This window comes from Dromiciops gliroides, chromosome 3, assembly GCF_019393635.1.
Source record: "Dromiciops gliroides isolate mDroGli1 chromosome 3, mDroGli1.pri, whole genome shotgun sequence".
Lineage (NCBI taxonomy): Eukaryota > Metazoa > Chordata > Mammalia > Microbiotheria > Microbiotheriidae > Dromiciops > Dromiciops gliroides.
This window is the reverse complement of record NC_057863.1, coordinates 264942657-264962823: the sequence shown is the minus strand read 5'-3', so window position 1 is coordinate 264962823 and position 20167 is coordinate 264942657. Positions and strand designations below refer to the sequence as shown.

Below are 20167 nucleotides of genomic sequence, written 5' to 3'. Positions count from 1 at the left end.
CAGACCTTTAGGGCTTGGATATAGACTTAGAAAACCATAAACTAACATTATATTCTGTTGTATTTTTACTTATTTTTAAAAACATTTCCCAATTACCTTTTTTTTTTTGGTGGGGCAGTGAGGGTTAAGTGATTTACCCAGGGTCTCACAGCTAGTAAGTATCAAGTGTCTGAGGCCAGATTTGAACTCAGGTCCTCCTGAATCCAGGCTGGTGCTTTATCCACTGCACCCACCACCTAGCTGCCCCTCAATTATCTTTTTTTGTTTGTTTGTTTGGTTTGTGTTTTGGTTTTTTTTTTTGCGGGGCAATGAGGGTTAAGTGACTTGCCCAGGGTCACACAGCTAGTTAAGTGTCAAGTGTCTGAGGCTGGATTTGAACTCAGGTACTCCTGAATCCAAGGCCAGTGCTTTATCCACTGCACCACCTAGCTGCGGCACCCCCCCCCCCCCCAGTTATCTTTTAATCTGGTTCAGACTTATTCAAGGGTTTGGAGGGAGGCATGAGTTTGACACCTCTGCTCTGAAAGAACTTGAAAACCTTTCAGCTGAGGGGTGGAGCTTCCTTGCTCTAACTCAAGCTATCAAGTCTATTAAAATAGAAGCGTAACATGCAAGGGGGAATTGAGAGGAGGGGTTAAGATATTGTTCCTAACACACTCCACCCCTTAGTTGAAAGGTCAGAGAAGAACACAGTTCCAAAATAGGTTGAAGAGAGAATATGTACTGGGGTTGGCAAGAAGGGAGGTGGAGGATTATGAATTTATCAGTGAGGAGGGAGTGAAATGAAGCATGGCTAGGGCTTTCCTGAAATTTAGTGATATAGAAGGGGTAGTCACCAATTAAGAGATTATAAATTAATTTCTTTTGTCAAAAATGTTGTTCAATGGCCACCACGTTTAGTGACTCCTAATTATATTTTTGTTTTTTTATTCTCTGAGTACTGTGTATGAGGGTTTTCAGCTTAATTTTAAAATTCTGAGCTTTAACACCAAAAAAGAGCATTTCTATTTACACATCAGAACACAAGAATGAATTTTCTATGAAACTTTGAATCACCATTTCGCCACTAGATTTTTTCTTAAAAGTAATACTTTTATTAAAAACTTAATATGATTTTCAGTTATGAATTTTCTCCTTTTTACTTCCCTCTCCCCAATCCATTGACAAAGTAGGAAAAACAAAACTCATTACAACTATCCACATATTACTTTCAGAATTCCTTGTCTACTCCCTCCTGTTCTTCCATCGTTATTTTTATTTTTAATCTAAACTTAAACACCAGTAAAAGAAATTTCCATACACAGAACAGATTTTTTATGAAACTATGAATCTATTTCATACCAGCTTGCTTTATAAAAAAGTATACAATAAATTTTACACATACTTTCAAAATTATCTATTTTTCCTTCTTAACTTTCTTCTCTTCACTTGTACTTTTTTTAACTTTCAATTTTTTTCTGTGAACTTAAACACCAAAAAAGAGTATTTGCATAAACAGAGCAGAAGAAAAAAATACAAATTCCATATGAAACCATGAATCTTCATTTCAAAACTTTTACTTTAAAAAACAATAAATTCCACATGCCACTTTCAAAACTGTGTTGTTTACTTTTGAACTTTCTCTCTTCTGGGTATTTAAAAATATATTACAGTGTCCCTCTCTTGAAGGAAATCAGTATTGATAACATCACTTTCCTTGACCCTACCCCGCTAATCAACAAAGAGAAAGGGGAGGAAAAAACCATTGTAACAAATAAGCACCATCAAGCAAAACAGATCCATACAGTCATCATAATGTCCTAAATTGTATGCCTCCTTTTGCACTTTGTGTCCATGTCACCTCTCTGTCAGGAGGTGGGTAACATGCCTAATCATAGGTCCTCCAGAAAAAATGATTGGTTAATGCTTTGATCAAAGTTCTTAAACCTTTTAATGTCTTTACAATGTTATATTTACATAAATTATTTTCCTGGTTCTTCTCACTTCACTCTATATCAGTTCATGCTAACTCTAGGATTCTCTGAAATAGTCTTTAATCATTTCTTATGGCACAGTGATATTCCTTTACATGTTCGTGTATGTATATATATACACACATATACATATACACACACGCATATATAGATATGTATATATTGTAAAGAATTAATTGTTATTTGAGATTTTTATGCCTTGGTGCGCACTGGCCTGGGGCTCTGCAAACTACATGGTGCTCTACCCACTGGTTATAGCCATTGCCATGGTGCTGGTACCTCATGTCATCACTATTTGCTGACACCTACATGGGCCTGGCAAAATTATAATGATTGGAAGCCTAGTGAGGGCAGTCATGTGACTGTCAGAGCAGCCATCCAATTGGCTGGGGGCTGTGTGGGGTTTTCTGGGATTGGGGAGGAGAATTTACCATTCTAGCTGGAAGCTGGAAGGTGACAGGAGTGAGGCTGGGTATTCTCAGCTGATTCCTGGGCGGTGGTATTTTTTCAAGTTGTATGATTTCCCTTTCCCCATTTTATTTCCTTTCCCTTGATCCTACTGATCCTGTTTGTGGTTTTTTTTTTTTTTTTAAGTTCGTTCTTGTTAAAATAAATCCTGTTCTGTTTTGAGGGAGGCTGCTGGTCTCCTTCCTTGCCCCAATATTGCGGCGAGCCGCTTAGCTAACACTGCCCAATTAAAAATTAGTCCCCACAATATGTACATATACACACACGTGTGTGTTTATATCACACTTTGTTCATTTTGTTCTAATGTTTCTTGTTGTTTCATGTTGCCCTTGATTTTTCTTTGTACTGTTCTAGTTTTTAGGGAGTTCATTTCTATGATAAATTTCCCATTCTCTTTTCTAAGTTATTTATTTGTCTAATTCTTTCCTCCATAGTATTTGGGGTTTTTTTGGGGTTAAGTGATTTGCCCAGGGTCACACAGCTAGTAAGTGTCAAGTAGTCAGATTTGAACTCACGTCCTCCTGAATCCAGAGCCAGTGCTTTATCTACTGTTTCATTTTTTTAAAAAAAATCTTTGCTTCATTTCTTCCAGATATTCATGTAATCCTTGAAAATTCCTTTTTTCCTTTGAGTCTCTACTTGCTGTTAGTTATTCTCTCCTTTTTATAAGTCTCTAAATTTGTGATGTTTAAGACTGGTTAGTCTTTTCTTTGTGATTTACTCATCTCTGCCTCTTTAGTTCCCAAATTAGGGCTTTCTACCAAGACCAGAATATACCTACTACTGAGTTTTGGGGCAAGGTGCTTTGGTCCTGTTTAGTCTTGCTGTGGATCACCTGGGTTACTGGGATGACCTCCAACTTCTAAATTTAGGGTTCCCTAGATCTTTGAGGTCCAGAGGGTTCAGGGACTCTTCTGCCTTTCGGGACTTCAGGCACCGTAGATCTCCTGGCCTGGAGTGACTTGATCTGACCTGTTGCTCCCACCCTAAGACTTTTTCAGGAGGATCTGTTCAGTCTTCTGGACACAGCATTATAAGCTACTTGGTGTTTTTGATCTCACTAGGAGATTACTCCGGGCTGCTGCTACTTTTGCTCGTAGTCCCCCTTTCCTATTGATATTGGGTCGACACTTCTTGCAGCTGTAGGATGGAAGAAGTCACTGTAGGTTCTCATTGGATTTATTGGTCATTAGGTCTGTTGTGAACTGCACCCATTGCATAGATTTATTGTCAGGATCAAATGAGATAATAATTATAATGTGCTTAGAACAGTGCCTGACACGTAGGAGATACATAAATGTTAGTTACTATTGTTACTATTATCATGAACATCATCATTATTATTATCTCATTTTTTCCTCACAACAACCCTGAGTGATAGATACTATTATTCCCATTTTACAGATGAGGAATTAGAGGCAGAGATTAACTAAGTATCTTGCCCAGAGTAATAAAACTTGTAAGTATTTGAAGCTGTATTTGAACTGAGGTCTTCCTGCCTCCCATTGCAGTGTTCTGTCTGCTGCCAGTTAGTTAATAAACATTTACTAAGCACCTATTATGTGGTAGGGACTATACTAAATGTTGAGCATAGAAAAAGAGGCATACTACAGTCCCTTGTCTACAAGCAGTTTATAATCTAATGAAAAAGGCAATTGAGGACAAGCTCAGATTTGGAAGCTAATTGGTAGTTTGGGCACGGTCATTACTAATATAATTGTAAAGGTGAGATTTCTTAAGAAAAACAGGTTTAGATTTGTGAATAGGTGACTCTTTACGGAATAAATTAAAAATAGATACATTCACAATAATGTTAAGATTATTTACTCACCTTGTTTTCATATAAAGAAGACTATTGTTTACAGAATTCCTTATGTTCTAAACTAATATTATTTGCCTTTACTTTCCCATTTTAGCCTCAGAAGGGTAAATCAACTCCAAGTCCTGTGGATTTTACAATTACACCTGAAACTTTGCAGAATGTTAAGGAGGTGAGTGTTTTTTGAGAGCACCCTACTCACCATTTCTTATAGCACAATAGCGTTCCATCATAATCTCATCCCGCAATTTGTTCAGCCATTCCCCAGTTGATGGGCATCTCCTCAATTTTGAATTCTTTTCACTAAAAAAGGACTGCCATAAATATTTTTTGTACATAAAGGTCCTTTAACTTTTTGTTTTTTATCTCCTTTTGGATACCAACCTGGTAGTGGTATTACTAGGTCAAAGAGTATGCAGGGTTTTATAGCCCTTTGGCCATAGTTCTAAATTGCTCTACAGAATGCTTGAATCCGTTTACAACTCCACCAACAGTTCATTAATGTCTCATTTTTCTCATATCCCCTACAAAACTTGTCATTTTCCTCTGCTGTCCTCTTATCAATCCATTAGGTATGAAGTAGTACCCCAGAATTGTTTTGACTTGCATCTTTCTGATCAGTAATGAGGTAGAGTATTTTTTTTAATGTGGCTATAGATAGTTTTGATTATTTCATCTGAAAACTGTTCATATCGTTTGCTAATTTATCAGTTGGGAAATGGCTCTTTTTTTTTTTTTTTGCGGGGCAATGAGGGTTAAGTGACTTGCCCAGGACCACACAGCTAGTAAGTGTCAAGTATCTGAGACTGGATTTGAACTTGTACTCCTGAATCCAGGGCCGGTGCTTTATCCACTGCGCCACCTAGCTGCCCCCAAATGGCTCTTATTTTAACAAATTTGACTCAGTTCTCTATGTGTTTGAGAAATGAGGCCTTTATCAGACAAACTGCTTCAAAATTTTTTTCACAGTTACTATTACTAACTGAATTTCCCTCCATCCTATTCCCTCCCCATGACATTTAATTTATTCTCTATCTCCTCAAACGTGTTTTGCTTCTGACTGCTCCCTCCTGCAATCTGCCCTCCCTTTTATCACACACACCCTCTTATCCACTTCCCCATCTACTTCCCTATAGATTTCTACACCCAATTGAGTGTGTATATTATTCCCTCTTTGAGGCAGTTCTGAAGAGAGTAATGTTCACTCATTCCTCAGGACCTCTCCCATCTTCCCCTCCACTGTATAAGTTTTTTCTTGCTTCCTTTATGTGAGATACTTCACCCTGTTCCACCTCTCCCTTTCCCTTTCTCTCAGTGCATTCCCCTCTCACCCCTTAATTTTATTTTTTTAAAGATATCATCCCTTCATATTCAATTCACACCTGTGCCCTCTGTTTAAATATACTCTACCCAGGTGCCTTCTTAATGAGAAAGTTGTTATGAGTTACAAGTGTCATCTTTCCATGTAGGAATGTAAACAGTTTAACCTTTTAATATCCCTTATGATTTCTTTTTCCTGTTTTGCCTTTTTATGTTTAAGAATTAAAGTCCTCTATTCATTGAGTTCCCATTTTTCCCCTGCAGGATTATATTCAGCTTTGCTGGGTAGGTGATTCTTAGTTGTAATCCCAATTCCTTTGCCCTCCAGAATATCATATTCCAAGCCCTCTGATCCTTTAATGTAGAAGCTGCTAAATCTTGTGTTATCCTGACTGTGGCTCCACAATACTTGAATTGCGTCTTTCTGGCTGCTTGAAATATTTTCTCCTTAACCTGGGAGCTCTGGGATTTTGTTGCTGATTCAGAGGCTCCCAAGGCCTGCTCCTGGTTTGCTAGGGCTAGGGCTGGGTCTGTGCTGGTCCAGCTTGCACTGGGCTGTGCTCCACTCTCATCCTGGTACAACAGACCTTTCCTGCTGACCTTCTAAGTTGTCTTTGGCTAGAAAATTATTTCACGCTCTGTTTTTGTGGGTTCTGCTGCTCCAGGAATTGTCTTATCGCATTATTTGAAGGTATTTGGGCAGGGCTTGGGGAGATTTCAGGCAAGTCACTGCCTTTCCTCTGCCGTCTTGGCAAATGAGTGTTCTTTTAATTACATATTATGAATTTGTCTAACTGAAATGTCTTCCTGTGTGCCATATCAAGGTGTAAGAAAAAAGTAATTCCATTTCTCTATAACAGCAGTTTTTAATAATTGTTTGATATTACAAACTGTGAAGTTGAAAATTGATTTTTAATACTATTTTGTTAAGACTTAGTCATCTTTGGAGGCAGCTAGGTGGCGCATTGGATAAAGCACTGACCCTAGATTCGGGAGGAACTGAGTTCAAATCTGACCTCAGACACTTGACACTAACTAGCTATGTGACCCTGAGCAAGCCACTTAACCCTCATTGACCCACCAAAAAAAGAGAAATTAATCATACTTGATTGAATAGTTCCAAAAGCAAAATCCAACCACAATCCATTCATTCACTAAAATCAATATAAGCTACCGTACTGTCACAATGGAAATAAAAGTAGACTGTGGCGGCAAAGATCCAAGCATGATCAATTTATTAGCTAGGGGGTTTTTTTGTTGGTATTTGTTTCATTAAGTAGCCCCTTTTTCTATTGTTTGTGGGCCTCTAGCTAATTTTTATGCAGTTCTGGGGTATTATAGGTTCTGTGGGGTTTCTCTTTGTATTTCTTGATCATTCTGTCTGTTGCAAAGCAAAGAAGAATGTGGGAGGTGGGCATTATGCTTCTATATAAGCAGCCACATTGGCCAGAAGATCTTCAGGTTCCTTTTAAAGATTATATCAGATAAAGAATTTCTTATTATATTTCCTCCATTTTTTATTTATTTTCATTTTCCCTTAGAGAGCTTCCCTCCCCAAATTTCTAATCAGAGGACATCTCAATTCAACCAACTGTATTATTACACAGCCACTAACAGGGGAGCTGGTGGTTGAGTACTCAGAAGCTGCCATTAAAAACATAGAGTTGCAGTTGGTACGAGTGGAAACTTGTGGTAAGTGTCTACATTCTTATTTGAGTGCTCCTTCTTGTTAGATAGTCTTTTATATTTAAAAGTTAATAAACCAAGGAAAAAACCTATCTAGCCTAGAGTTCTCAAGTCCTCCACCACCAGCCTGTTCGAGCAACAAACTGCCCCAGGATCCTTCTTCCACATCCCGAGGAGAGGAAGTCCTTCCCCCCTGCTTCAAGCTAATTGGCTAGCATCACCCAAATCCATTGGTTCACTAGACTTGAAGGCCAGGCAGGTGTGGTTTCAATTGAATTAACTTTAAGTATGTTAATCAGCGAAGTCAGTCAATCCAGTCAACCTGGGGCTTTTGGGCATTGGCAAAGCCCATTATTTTCTTACATGTAAAAAGTGAAAGGATAAATCTATTAATGGGGTTCTGAATTAGTCCAACCATTCTGAAAAATAGTTAGGAATTGTGCTAAGAAACTGACTGAAATGTTTACACCCTTTGATACAGCAATACCAGTGCTAAGGATTTTCTCCAGAGAAGTCAGTGATAAAAAGAAAGGCCCTTTGTACATCAAAATATTTGTAGCAGCAAAGAATGGGAAACAGAGTAGGTGCCCTTCATTTGGGAAATAGCTAAACAAATTGTGATGTGTCTAGAATGGAATATCATTATGCTATTAAAAAAATTATGAATGGGGGCAGCTAGGTGGCACAATAGATAGAGCACCGGCCCTGGATTCAGGAGGACCTGAGTTTAAATCCGGCCTCAGACACTTAATACTTACTAGCTGTGTGACCCTAGGCAAGTCACTTAACCCCAATTGCCTCACCAAAAGAAAAAAAAAAATTATGAATGTGATGTATACCAGGAAGCACTGGAAGAGAATTTATATGAATTGATACAAAGTGAAGTAAGCATACAGGAAAATAATGAACACAATGGCTATAACAATGAAAGTGGAAATAATGAAAACAATCAAAACTGAATGATGTGAAATTCCAGTGACCAAGCTTGGCAGCAAAGAGGAGATAAAAGAAGGCATCTCACTTTGTTTTTTGCAGAAATGGGAGGATTTGGGTACATTTAATACCATCCCCCCTCCCCGCTTCCTGCTGCCCCTTCCCTTCCCCCACAGCCCCAGCAGAGCACCAGGCTTCCCTACAGGCCTCAGAGCAGCATCAGGCAAGCCACCAGACTCCTGCAACCCCAGCACAAGAAGCTTAGGACAATGCCCCTTCCACCCTAGAAGCAGAGCTTAACTTAATGTTGTTGTTTTTTTTTATCATAAAAGCATTTTATTATTTTCTAGTTACATGTAGAGATCGTTTTCAACATTTGTTTTTATAAGATTCCTAGTTCCAAATTTTTCTCCCTTCCCCCCTTCCCTCCCCTGCAAAGTAATCTGATATAGGTTATATATGTACAATCACATTAAACATATTTCTGCATTGGTCATGTTGTGAAAGAAGAATCAGAACAAAAGGGAAAAACCTCAAAAAAGAAAAAACAAAACCAAAAAAAGTAGAAACAGTATGATTCAATCTGCTTCTAGATGCCACAGTTCTTTTTTCTGAATGTGGAGAACATTTTGTCATTAGCCCGTTGGAATTATCTTGGACCATTGTATTGCTAAGAAGAGTTAAGAGCTTAATTTTAAAAGTAATAAAATAGGGTGGAAAAGATGAGCAAAAAACTAAAAATAGAACCTGACCATAGAAAATTATTATACTGACAGGGAAGATCAAGACACAAACTCAGAAGAGGACAACAGTGTTAAAACACCTACTTGCAGATCTTTAAAGAAAAATGTAAATTGGTCTCAGGCTCCAAAAGAACTGGAAGACCTCAAAAAAAAAAACAGTTTAAAAATCAAATAAGAGAGGTAGAAGAAAAAATGAGAAAAGAAATAAGTGATGCACAAGAATCATGAAAAAAAGTCAATAGCTTAATAAAAAGAAAAGCACAAAAATGGAAAAAGATATACAAAAATTTACTGAAGAAGATGACTCCCTAAAAAGTAGAATTGACCAAATGGAAAAGGAGGCAAAAAAGCTAACTGAAGAAAGTGACTCCTTAAAAAGTAGAATTGGGGGTCAGCTAGGTGGCACCGTGGATAAAGCACTGGCCCTGGATTCAGGAGGACCTGAGTTCTAATCTGGCTTCAGACACTTGACACTTACTAGCTGTGTGACCTTGGGCAAGTCACTTAACCCTCATTGCCCTGCAAAAAAACACAAAACAAAACAAACAAAAACTAGAATTGAAGAAGTGGAAGCTAATGATTTCATGAGACATCACAAATCAATCAAAAAAAAATTTTTAATGAAAAAATGGAAGAAAATGTTTAATTTCTCATTGGAAAAATAACTCACCTGGAAAATAAACCCAGGAGAGATAATTTTAAAATTATTGGACTACCTGAAAGCCATACTCCAAAAAAGGACCTGGATGTAATACTTCAAGAAATCATCAAAGACAACTACCCTGATAACCTAGAATCAGGGTAAAATAGACATTGAAAGAATCCACTGATCCCCACCTGAGAGATCCTCAAATGAAAACTCCCAAGAAGTCTATAGCCAAATTTCTGAACCCTTCAGGTCAAGGAGAAAATGTGAATTGCTAGCAGCCAATTCACATAGCTTGGGGGCACAGTCAGAATTACACAGAATTTAGTAGCTTCAACATTAAAGGATCAGAAGGTGTGGAATATGATATTCCAGAACATCAAAAAGGTAGGATTATAACCAAGAATCACCTACCCAGCAAAATTGAGCATAATCCTTCAGGGGAAAAAATGGTCATTCAATGAAATAGAAGGCTTTTAAGCTTTCCTAATGAAAAGACCAAAGCTCAAAAACAACACCAAAACAAACTGATTTTCAATTTTCGAGACTCAATAAAAAGGTAAAAAGAAATGAGAAAACATAAGGATTTCAATAAGGCTAAACTGTTTACATCCCTTACATGGTAAGATGATACTTATAATTCTTAAGAATTATATCACTATTAGTGCAGTTAGAAGTATACATAAAGAATGTAGATATAAGGTGATTTTTGAGGGGATGATATCATCATCATAAAAGGGATAACCAAATAATAGTAATTAAAGGGGTAATAAATTAAAGTGGAGCAGAAAGAAGGAAGAGGTAGTCGAGGTAGTAAATTATCTCTCATGAAGAGGTGTGAAAGACCTGTTACATTAGGGGAAGATAGTGGGGGGAGGGTAGAGAGAGGGTCTCATTTGAACCTTACTCTTATTGTAATTGGCTCAAAGAGGGAATAACAGAATCAGTTGGGTATAGAAATCTATCTTACCCTACAGAGAAGGAGGTGGGATTAAGCATAGGCACTAACAGAAGGAAGGGCAGTTTGGAGGTGGTGGTGAAGCAAAACTGTGTTGAACAGGGAAAGGGTAAAAGGAGAGAGGGAAGGATAAATGGGAGGAAAAATAGAATGGAGAGAAGTACACAGTAATCTTAACAATGTGAGTGGAATGAATTCTCTCAGAAAAAGGAAGTAGATAGCAAAGTGGATTAAAAGCTAAAATCCTACAACAGGTTTATAAGAAACACACTTGAAGCAAAGAAACACGGAGTAAAGGTAAGGGGTTGGAACAGACTCCATTATGCTTCAGCTGACTTTTTTTTTTTTTAAAGCAGGGATAGCAATCATGATGTCAGACAAATCAAAAGCAAAAATAGACTTAATTAAGAGATAAGGAAAGAAACTACATCTTGCTAAAAGGTACTGTAGACAATGAAGTAATATTAACACTAAACATATATGCCCCAAGTGATATAGTATCTAAATTCTTATAGAAGTTAAGTGAGTTACAGGAAGAAATAGACAGTCAAACCATACTTTTGGGGGTTCTCAACTTTCCCCTTTCAGAACTAACCACAAAATAAACAAGAAAGAAGTTAATGAGATGAATGGAATTTTATAAAAGCTAGATATGGCAGACATCAGGAGAAATTTGAATGGGGATAGAAAATAATGTATCTTTTTCTCAAAAATAAATGACACCTACACAAAAATTGACCATGTATTAGGGGATAAAAACCTTAAAATCAAACGTAGAAAGGCAGAAATATTAAGTGCATTCTTTTTGGATCATAATGGAATAAAAATTACATTCAACAAAGGGCAGTGGAAAGACAGATTAAAAATTAATTGGAAACTAAATCTAATCCTAAAAAATAAGTGGGTCAAAGAGCAAATCATAGAAACAATCAATAATTTCATTAAAGAGAATGACAATGGAACAACATACCAAAATTTATGGAATATAGCCAAGGCAGTACTTAGGGGAAATTTTATTTCTCTAAATTCTTACTTCAGTAAAATGAAGAAAAAATCAATCAATTGGGTATGAAACTAAAAAAAGAACAAATTTTAAATCCCCAATTAAATGCTAAATAAGAAATCCTGAAAACCAAAGGTGAGATTAACAAAATTGAAATTAAGAAAACTATTAAGCTAATAAATAAAACTAGGAGCTTTGGGGATGGGGGCAGGGAGAAACCTAATAAGATAGATAAATGATTGGCTAATTTGATTAAAAAAAGAAAGACGAAAACCAGCTTTCCGGTATCAAAAATTAAAAGAGTGAATTCACAACCAATAAAGAGGAAATTAAAGTAATTATTAGGAAATATTTTACCCAATTGTATGCCAATAAATCTGACAATCTAAGCAAAGTTGAATATTTACAAAAATGTAAATTGCCCAGATTAACAGAAAAGGATATAAAATACTTAAATAACTCCATTTTAGAAAAAGAAATTGAAAAAGCCATCAATGAACTTCCTAAGAAAAAATCCCCAAGGTCAGATGGATTCACAAGTGAATTCTACCAAACATTTAAAGAACAAGTAATTCCAATACTATATTTATAATTTTGAAAAATAGGTGGAGTTCTACCAAATTCCTTTTACAACCAGGAAGAGCTAAAACAGAAAAAGAAAACTATATATCAATTTCCCTAATGAATACTCGTGCAAAAATTTTAGATAAAATACCATCAAGGAGAGTACTGCAACTCATCACCAGGATAATACACTATGACCCAGGTGGGATTTATACTAGGAATGCAGAGCTGGTTCAGTTAATTAGGAATACTATCAAGATAATTGACCATATCAAGTAAAACTAATAGCAATCATATGATTATCTCAATATGTGCAGACAAAAGTTTTTCACAAAGTACAGCACCCATTCCTCTTAAGAAACATTAGAGAGCACAGGAATCAATGGAGATTTCCTTAAAATGATAAGTAATGTCTATCTAAAACTATCAGCAAGCCTTATTTGTGAAAAGGATAAGCAAAAAACCTTCCCATTAAGTTGAAGGGTGAAGCAAGGATGTCCATTATCACTACTATTATTCAATATTGTACTAAAAATGTTAGTTATAGCAATAAGAGAAGAAAAACAAATTGAAGGCAAAGAAGAAACAAAATGATCACTCTCTGCAGGTGATATGATGGTATGCTTAGCGATTCAAATAAAAAACTACTTGAAATAACAATTTTAGGGACAGCTAGGTGGTGCAGTGGATAGAGCACTGGCCCTGGATTCAGGAGGACCTGAGTTCAAATCTGGCCTCAGACACTTAACACTTACTAGCTGTGTGACCCTGGGCAAGTCACTTAACCCCAATTGCCTCACAAAAAAAAAAAAAGAAAAGAAAAAGAAATAACAATTTTAGAAAAGTTTTAGGATATAAAATAAACCTACATAAATCATCAGCATTTCTATATATTTTCAACAAAGCCCAGTGGCAAGAAATTTCATTTAAAATAACTGTAGAAAATATGAAAGACTTGGGAGTCTACCTGCCAAGACAAACCTAGATACTATATGAACACAATTACAGAACACTTTTCATACAAATAAAATCAGATCTAAACAATTGGAAAAATATCAGTTACTCATGCTTAGATTGAGCCAATATAATAAAAATGACAATTCTGCTTAAATTAATTTATTTATTTAGTGCCACACCAATCAAACTGCCAAAAAAATGTTTTACAGAGCTAGAAAAAATAATCTAGAAGAACAAAAGATCAAGAATGTCAAAGGAATTAATGAAGAAAATACAAAGGAAGGTGGCCTGAGGGTTCTACCAGATCTCAAAACTATATTATAAAATAAAATCATTAAAACCATCTGGTACTGACTAAGAAATAGAGTGGGGGGCAGCTAGGTGGCGCAGTGCATAGAACACCAGCCCTGGAGTCAGGACACTTAACACTTACTAGCTGTGTGACCCTGGGCAAGTCACTTAACCCCAATTGCCTCACTAAAAAAAAAAAAAAGAAAAGAAAAAACAGAAATAGAGTGGTATATCAGTGGAATACATTAGCTACACAAGACACAGTGGTAAATGATCATAGTGACCTAAAGTTTGATAAATCCAAATCACTAGCTTCTGGGATAAGAGCTCATTAGCTGACAAAAATTGCTGGGAAAACTGAAAAACAATATGGCAGCAACTAGGTGTAAACCAACATCTTACACTATATATCAAAATAAGGTCAAAATGGGTACATGATTTAGACATAAAGGGTGATAGGCATAAGCAAATTAAGAGAACAAGGAATAGTTTACTTGTCAGATCTATGGAGAAGGGAAGAATTTATGACCAAACAAAAGAAAGAATTACAAAATATAAAATGGATAATTTTGATTATATTAAATTAAAAAGTTTGCACAAACAATGCAATCAAGATTAGAAAGAAAGCAGAAAGCTTGGGAAACAATCTTTACAGCAAGTATAAATGCCTCACTTCTCAAATAGAGAACTGAGTCAAATTTATAAGACTACAAGCCATTCCTCAGTTGATAAGTAGTCAAAGGATATAAACAGCCACTTTTCATATGAAAAAATCAAAGCTAGCTATAGTCATATGAAAAAATTCCCTAAATCACTACTGATCAGAGAAATACAAATTAAAACAACTCTGAGGTACCACTTCATACCTATTAAATTGACTAATATGACAAAAAAGGAAAATGATAAATTTTGGAGAGGATGTGGGAAAGTTGAGACACTGCTGTACTGAGCAATACTATTGGTGCAGGTTTTTTTGTTTGTTTTTTTGTTTTTTGTTTTTTTTAGTGAGGCAATTGGGCTTAAGTGACTTGCCCAGGGTCACACAGCTAGTAAGTGTTAAGTGTCTGAGGGCGGTTTTGAACTCAGGTCCTCCTGACTCCAGGGCCAGTGCTCTATCCACTAGCTGCCATCTAGCTGCCCCTATTGGTGCAGTTTTGAACTGATCCAACCAGTCTGAAGAACATTTTGGAGCTATACCTATGGGACAAACTAATTGTGCATACCCTTTGATCCAGAAGAACTTTGGTTTGGTGGGGTGTTTTATCTGTTTTATCTGTTTTAAATTTACATTTCATGAATTTTGTTAAACAAATTAGAGGAAAAAATGGGATTTTATTTAAAGATTTCATACTGCTTAAAAGGTTCAATTTCTTCTTTCTAGTTTTATTTTTGTTAAATTATTTTCCCCTTTCTCAAGGTTGTGCAGAAGGATATGCCAGAGATGCTACAGAAATTCAAAATATTCAAATTGCTGATGGTGATGTTTGCAGGAGTCTGTCTGTTCCCATATATATGATATTTCCCAGACTTTTCACTTGCCCTACCCTTGAAACTACCAATTTCAAAGTTGGTAAGTTTGTATCTAAAATTTCAAAGCTTGTATGAATGTTTTTAAAAAGAAAATAGGGTTATTGTGATCATATGTATACACAATAGATATATCAAATTATTATTATCAGCAGCTTCTTACCTTTTAATAATCTATGTCACTCTTTCTTCAATGGATCCATGATCTCATTGTCATTGTTTGCATAAATGTAAATCACATTTATCTGGGCCTTCTTTGGCTGCTATTTTCTATATCCTGCCATAAATCCTCCAGAGAGGATCTACCCAAAATTCTGAAGGTTGTTCTTTGTTTTCAAATATTTCATACATATCACTGCAATACTTTAGTTGTCCCTTTATTAAAACCTCATTTGTGCTCTTTAATTCTATATCCTCACCAAAATCTTATAACTTACACGTGTGGGGCACCTAGGTGGCGCAGTGGATAGAGCCCTGGCCCTGGAATCAGGAGGACCTGAGTTCAAATCTGGCCTCAGACACTTGACACTTACTGGCTATGTGACCCTGGGCAAGTCACTTAACCCCAATTGCCTCACCAAAAAAAAAAAAAACTTACATGTGCAAGAAAATTATCAAACTTTAGTACTAATATATTCATAACCTCAAGTTGCTAGAATTGCTGCCTTTATATTACTAACCATTTAATGTCATGTTTTATACTTGGCTGTCATTTAATAACTTAATTGGACAAAGAGGTAGTAGTAAGATATAATTGAAGATTTAGGCTTTAACTGACACACCACACTTACTGAAAATTTCCAAGGAATGGTGTATTTCTTTCATCTTTGGAATTCTACCTCTTATGCTAAGTAGAAAGCATACTTAAATCTGTCACAAGAAAATATTACTGCATTGTTCTTACTGCTGTTTTCACTGAGCAATTAATAGTAGTTTATTCTTTGAGGTAGCTAATCCAATATGTTTTCATTAAGGTCATAATTTTATATGCATTGTCAAAATATATCTAATCAGAATGTCTCATCATTAATTATGTCATGCTTTTCACTTTTAAAAGAGCTGTATAAATAGAACATAATGTAATGGAGTCATGACAGTAGCTTTGTTTGATGATGATAAAGTAGGTTTTCAGTTTTGAGTGCCAACAAAAAATGGACTCAAAATTGTATTTCCTTGAAATTGAAACACAATTTAAAGCTTTGAAGCAATTTCTTAATTTCTTTTATTCTTACATATTTTCCAGTGCAAAAAAATATGCATAAGAGGTTTTCATGCTGTAGAATTTGTAAATTCCTCCCACCCCCAAAATTATCTGTTTATTCAGGTTGGTGAGTTTTACTTTGGTTTAGTTTGGTTTTTGGTCAGAGAAACATGATTAGTATAGAATTATGGTTAAATTTAATGTCATGTTTAGGGAAAAAACACTGATTTTATTAGCCTAAGCAGCACTGCTTCTGCTGAAACACAAAGGAAGTACATCTGGGGTCTGGTTAGAGGTGAAGTAGACTGAGGAGAATGGGGAGCATTAGCTCTAGTGGGAGAGAAGAGTGACTTTAGAAGATTCGGGGTACTCCATATTAGGGAGCCTGTGAGTGTATTATCAGTATCTGAATTAAGTGTTGATTGCTTCAGGCACAAAACGATTCCTTAATGTAGAATCAGGTTAATTCCAGCTTCAAAGATTGAAATGATCAGAATTTTACAGTGCCTTCAAGCATATTGGATTGGATTGTACATTTCTTTTATGTTTTTAAGACTCTAATTCCCTTCTTTTCCTTCCAGTGTAAGAAGCAACTATGGGTTCATTTTCTACCATATTATTTCACTGTAATCTGAAAGGTTTTAACTAGAGCATCTAAAGAGCTAGTAAGGTCTCCTTTTCCTTAAAGTAAAAAGAAGAGAGCCTAAATAAAAGTTGTTTACATGTAAGTGTATTTTCTAGGGAAGAAAAATTACATTGTGTTATGCTACTGAAATTGCTTTTTCTCATTTGTAAATGGGAAGTTTCAAATTTCCACCCAGACCATTGCAAGCTAGTTGTAAAGGGAGTAGGGCAGAAAGAAATGGCAAATTAATGTTCAGAAGACAAAACAGAATTAACAAAAAAATGCAAGTGAATCCAATGTTACAAATTTTTTTCTTTTGTTAGAGTAAAAAGATGAGGGAGTATATTTTTTGAGTTATAATAACTGTCTCTCCTTAAATGAGATAGAAATTTATCCAGAAGTCATTATAAAAGAATAATAAAAATAGGAATTTTGTTTTTACTGAAAGATTAAGCTTGGGTATGATAGATTAAACACAAAAACAAGAAAATAACAACGACTACACTGTCACATTAGTCAGGTCTTCTATTAAGAACCAGCTGATTCTGACAAAGATTTTTATATTTGTTTTCATAAAAGAATGACAGTAAATATACAAGTCTTTAAATTTTCTTTTTTATAGAATTTGAAGTTAATATTGTGGTCCTGCTTCAGGATGATCACCTCATCACAGAGAATTTCCCACTGAAACTCTGCAGAATTTAAAAAAGGAAGATAAAAGTTTGGGGAAATGAAGAGATCAAGGGAAATTTCAAAGAATTGATAGACTTTTACTTGGAGTAAAAGTTTCAGCTATACACTTGTTTTTCTTTATTATTCTGATCAGAATGAACTTAATGCCTCAGCAGTTGTAATTGTAATTATGTACTATTTTCCTTTTGGCTGCTATTTCTAGAACATATGGCTTTTTTTAGTCACTGGGTTAAAGGATATATTTTCTTTGATATTCAAGGATTTTCTTGTGTTAATAAGATTGCTTAGCAGAAAAAATGTATTTGTACTTAGACCTAACTTTTCTTCTCTAAGCTTTAAAATGAAGAGTTTTGTAACAATGATGTTAAGTGGTCAAAATTAAGGTTAAAAAAAAGACATTGTTAAGATCTCTCAGCGCTCTAAGCCGGGACTTCTTAAATTTTTTCCACTCATGGCCCCTTTTTGCCTGAGAAATTTTTACGTGACCCCAGGTATATAGGTATGTAAAATAGGTATACTTTTATTGTTGCCAAATTTTTTGCAACCCCTACATTAGTTGCATGACCCCATATGTGGTCATGACCCACAGTTTAAGAAGTTAGGCTCTAAGCAACTTTCTATGTTTATAAATTGCAGAGAAGATGCAAATCGTTGTCACCTGGAGCTCCTGTTCCTGTTCTAAAGATTTCCCAGAATTGCCACCAAAGACTGCTATAACTCTGGGACAGAGAGTTTGTAGCTCAGAATATATTTCCAATTAACTAGAACTATAATTAATTATTAATTCAAAGTGCTTAATAAAGGCATCTCAGAGTAGACAGAAGGTGGTCATTGCATCCAGATCTTGGCTGTGATACAGACTAACTTGCCTCTGGGACCCCCAGCAAGTCACCTCACCTCTCAAGGTCCCAGACTACCCTCTGAAATTATACATTAGCTAGTCATCAGCTAATCTCCATTGATTAAAACAGATTCCACATCAGGAGTCCTACAAAGATAATATTACACATTCAGACCTCCTCCTTTTTTAACCCTTAAAAAGATATATTTAGAGGCAAAGTGGTATATTGGCCAAATATAATAAATGAACTATTTATCAGGTGCTATGGGAAGTTGTAAATATATGTTGATACTTTTGTTAACTTTTTCAATGACTTTGTCAAAGATCTTTGGCCACACTGCCCTTCATATGGTCCAAAAAAAAAAAATGTACTCTGCAGAGCACTGTGGCCAAGTGCTGTGGATACAAATACAAAAGCAAGATGGTCCCTGCTCTCCAAGAGCTCACCTTTTAATGGAAGAGACAACACATATGGAAGGTTTCAGCTACAAGTCAGATGGAAAAGTCAATCCTTCAAGTGCAGTGGCAAAGCAGATGGTCATGCCTTTTTCTTTAATGTCATTTCCACTAATAAAATCATAACAATTTCTAATTTCAATCCATTTGACAGTGCCAAAGTCTTTGGTAGGAAGAACTTTCCTTTCTTGGTCTTCAATAGCTATGGCAAGAACACTTTCAGGAGCAGTTATCAGGCTGCATCTTCCCAGAGATTGCTTCCCAGGATGACTGCAGACACTGGACTGAAAGAATTGCTGTTCCCAGGGTTCTTGGGTTTAGGGTCCTGGGCTAGGTTGTATCAGGAACTGAGGGGAAATGGTGGTCTTGGTGGTGGTGGTTTGACCTGGCACATACTGCCTCTTGTCTTTTCTCAGGGTGCCTTACTGCTTCAACTAAGCTGTCTTTCCTGCCCTGGGAATAGGAGCTGGTTGGCAGTTGGTGGGGATAGCTGGTCCCTTTTCCCCAGGAGCCACCCCCAGATAATGGCTGAGAATTTTTCCTGGAAACAGCCTTAGGAGGTGGTAAAAGTGCTGCCATTTCTGGGTTCATATCCCCATCTGCCTGTTGGCGGCAGATGTTGCTGGTTTTAATAAGGAAAGTGGTCCCCTTCTCCACAACGATTTTCCCCTTCAATAGTGTGTGTGTGTGTGTGTGTGTGTGTGTGTGTGTGTATTTAAACACAAGGCCATTAAACAAAGTGGGGAAATCAATTATTTAGTCTATTTCTTTTTTAAAATTTAGTCTATTTCTATAAAGTTTGGATGAAATTTGAATAGCAAATGGAGGTCATGTTCATAGTATACATTTTAACATATGTTGGTAATTCTAATATAGAGGAGCCCAACCATCCCAAATACACCCCAGCAAAAAAAGGATACCAGATAGAATAGTGATCAGGAATAAGAGCCAATATCAGTTAACTCCTCTATAGCCAAAAGCCTACAGGTTGTGCCGAGGGGAATGGAAGTTAGCTGAAGCTCTGGTAGATGGATTTGAAGACTCCTAGTGAGTGATCTGAGTATGAATCCACCCAGGGATCTGAATTTAGCCTGACCTCTAGTAAATGGACTTTTGGAGCCTGAGTGCTCAGAATGAATGTAGACCAAGCAAATCAGATGTCAACAGTATTTTAGCCCTGCCTGGTAACATGAGGTACAGGCAACAGAGTGTAAAGAATTAATTGTGATTTAGAAGCCCCAGGCCCCTAGCCCGAGGCTCAAGCACCGCTGGTACAGTGTTCCACCCACCTCATGCTGACGCCTATATGGGCCTGGCCAAATTATAATGATGGGAAGCAGGGTGAGGGCAGTCAGGTGACCTTCAGCATGGGGAAGCTGGGAGGTGGCCATTCTACAACCATCTGTTAATTCTGTCAATTAAGGCTGCCAGCCAATTAGCTTCGGGCTGTATGTGTGACTGCC

At 36.4% G+C, this 20167-nt stretch overlaps 1 protein-coding gene across 2 annotated transcripts in view; it reads left to right on the top strand.

Annotated features, from left to right (window-relative positions):
* The window catches only part of VPS26C (VPS26 endosomal protein sorting factor C), a 42929-nt gene extending 24079 nt beyond the window's left edge, over window positions 1–18850 (top strand). For both annotated transcript variants that reach the window (XM_043996776.1, XM_043996777.1), the window contains 4 exons: window positions 4358–4432; window positions 7122–7272; window positions 14779–14931; window positions 17337–18850. In XM_043996776.1, the coding sequence (XP_043852711.1) occupies window positions 4358–4432; window positions 7122–7272; window positions 14779–14931; window positions 17337–17419 (462 nt within the window). In that variant the 3' untranslated portion in view covers window positions 17420–18850. The remainder of the gene's footprint in view (window positions 1–4357; window positions 4433–7121; window positions 7273–14778; window positions 14932–17336) is intronic.
* The last annotated feature ends 1317 nt before the right edge of the window (window positions 18851–20167 follow it).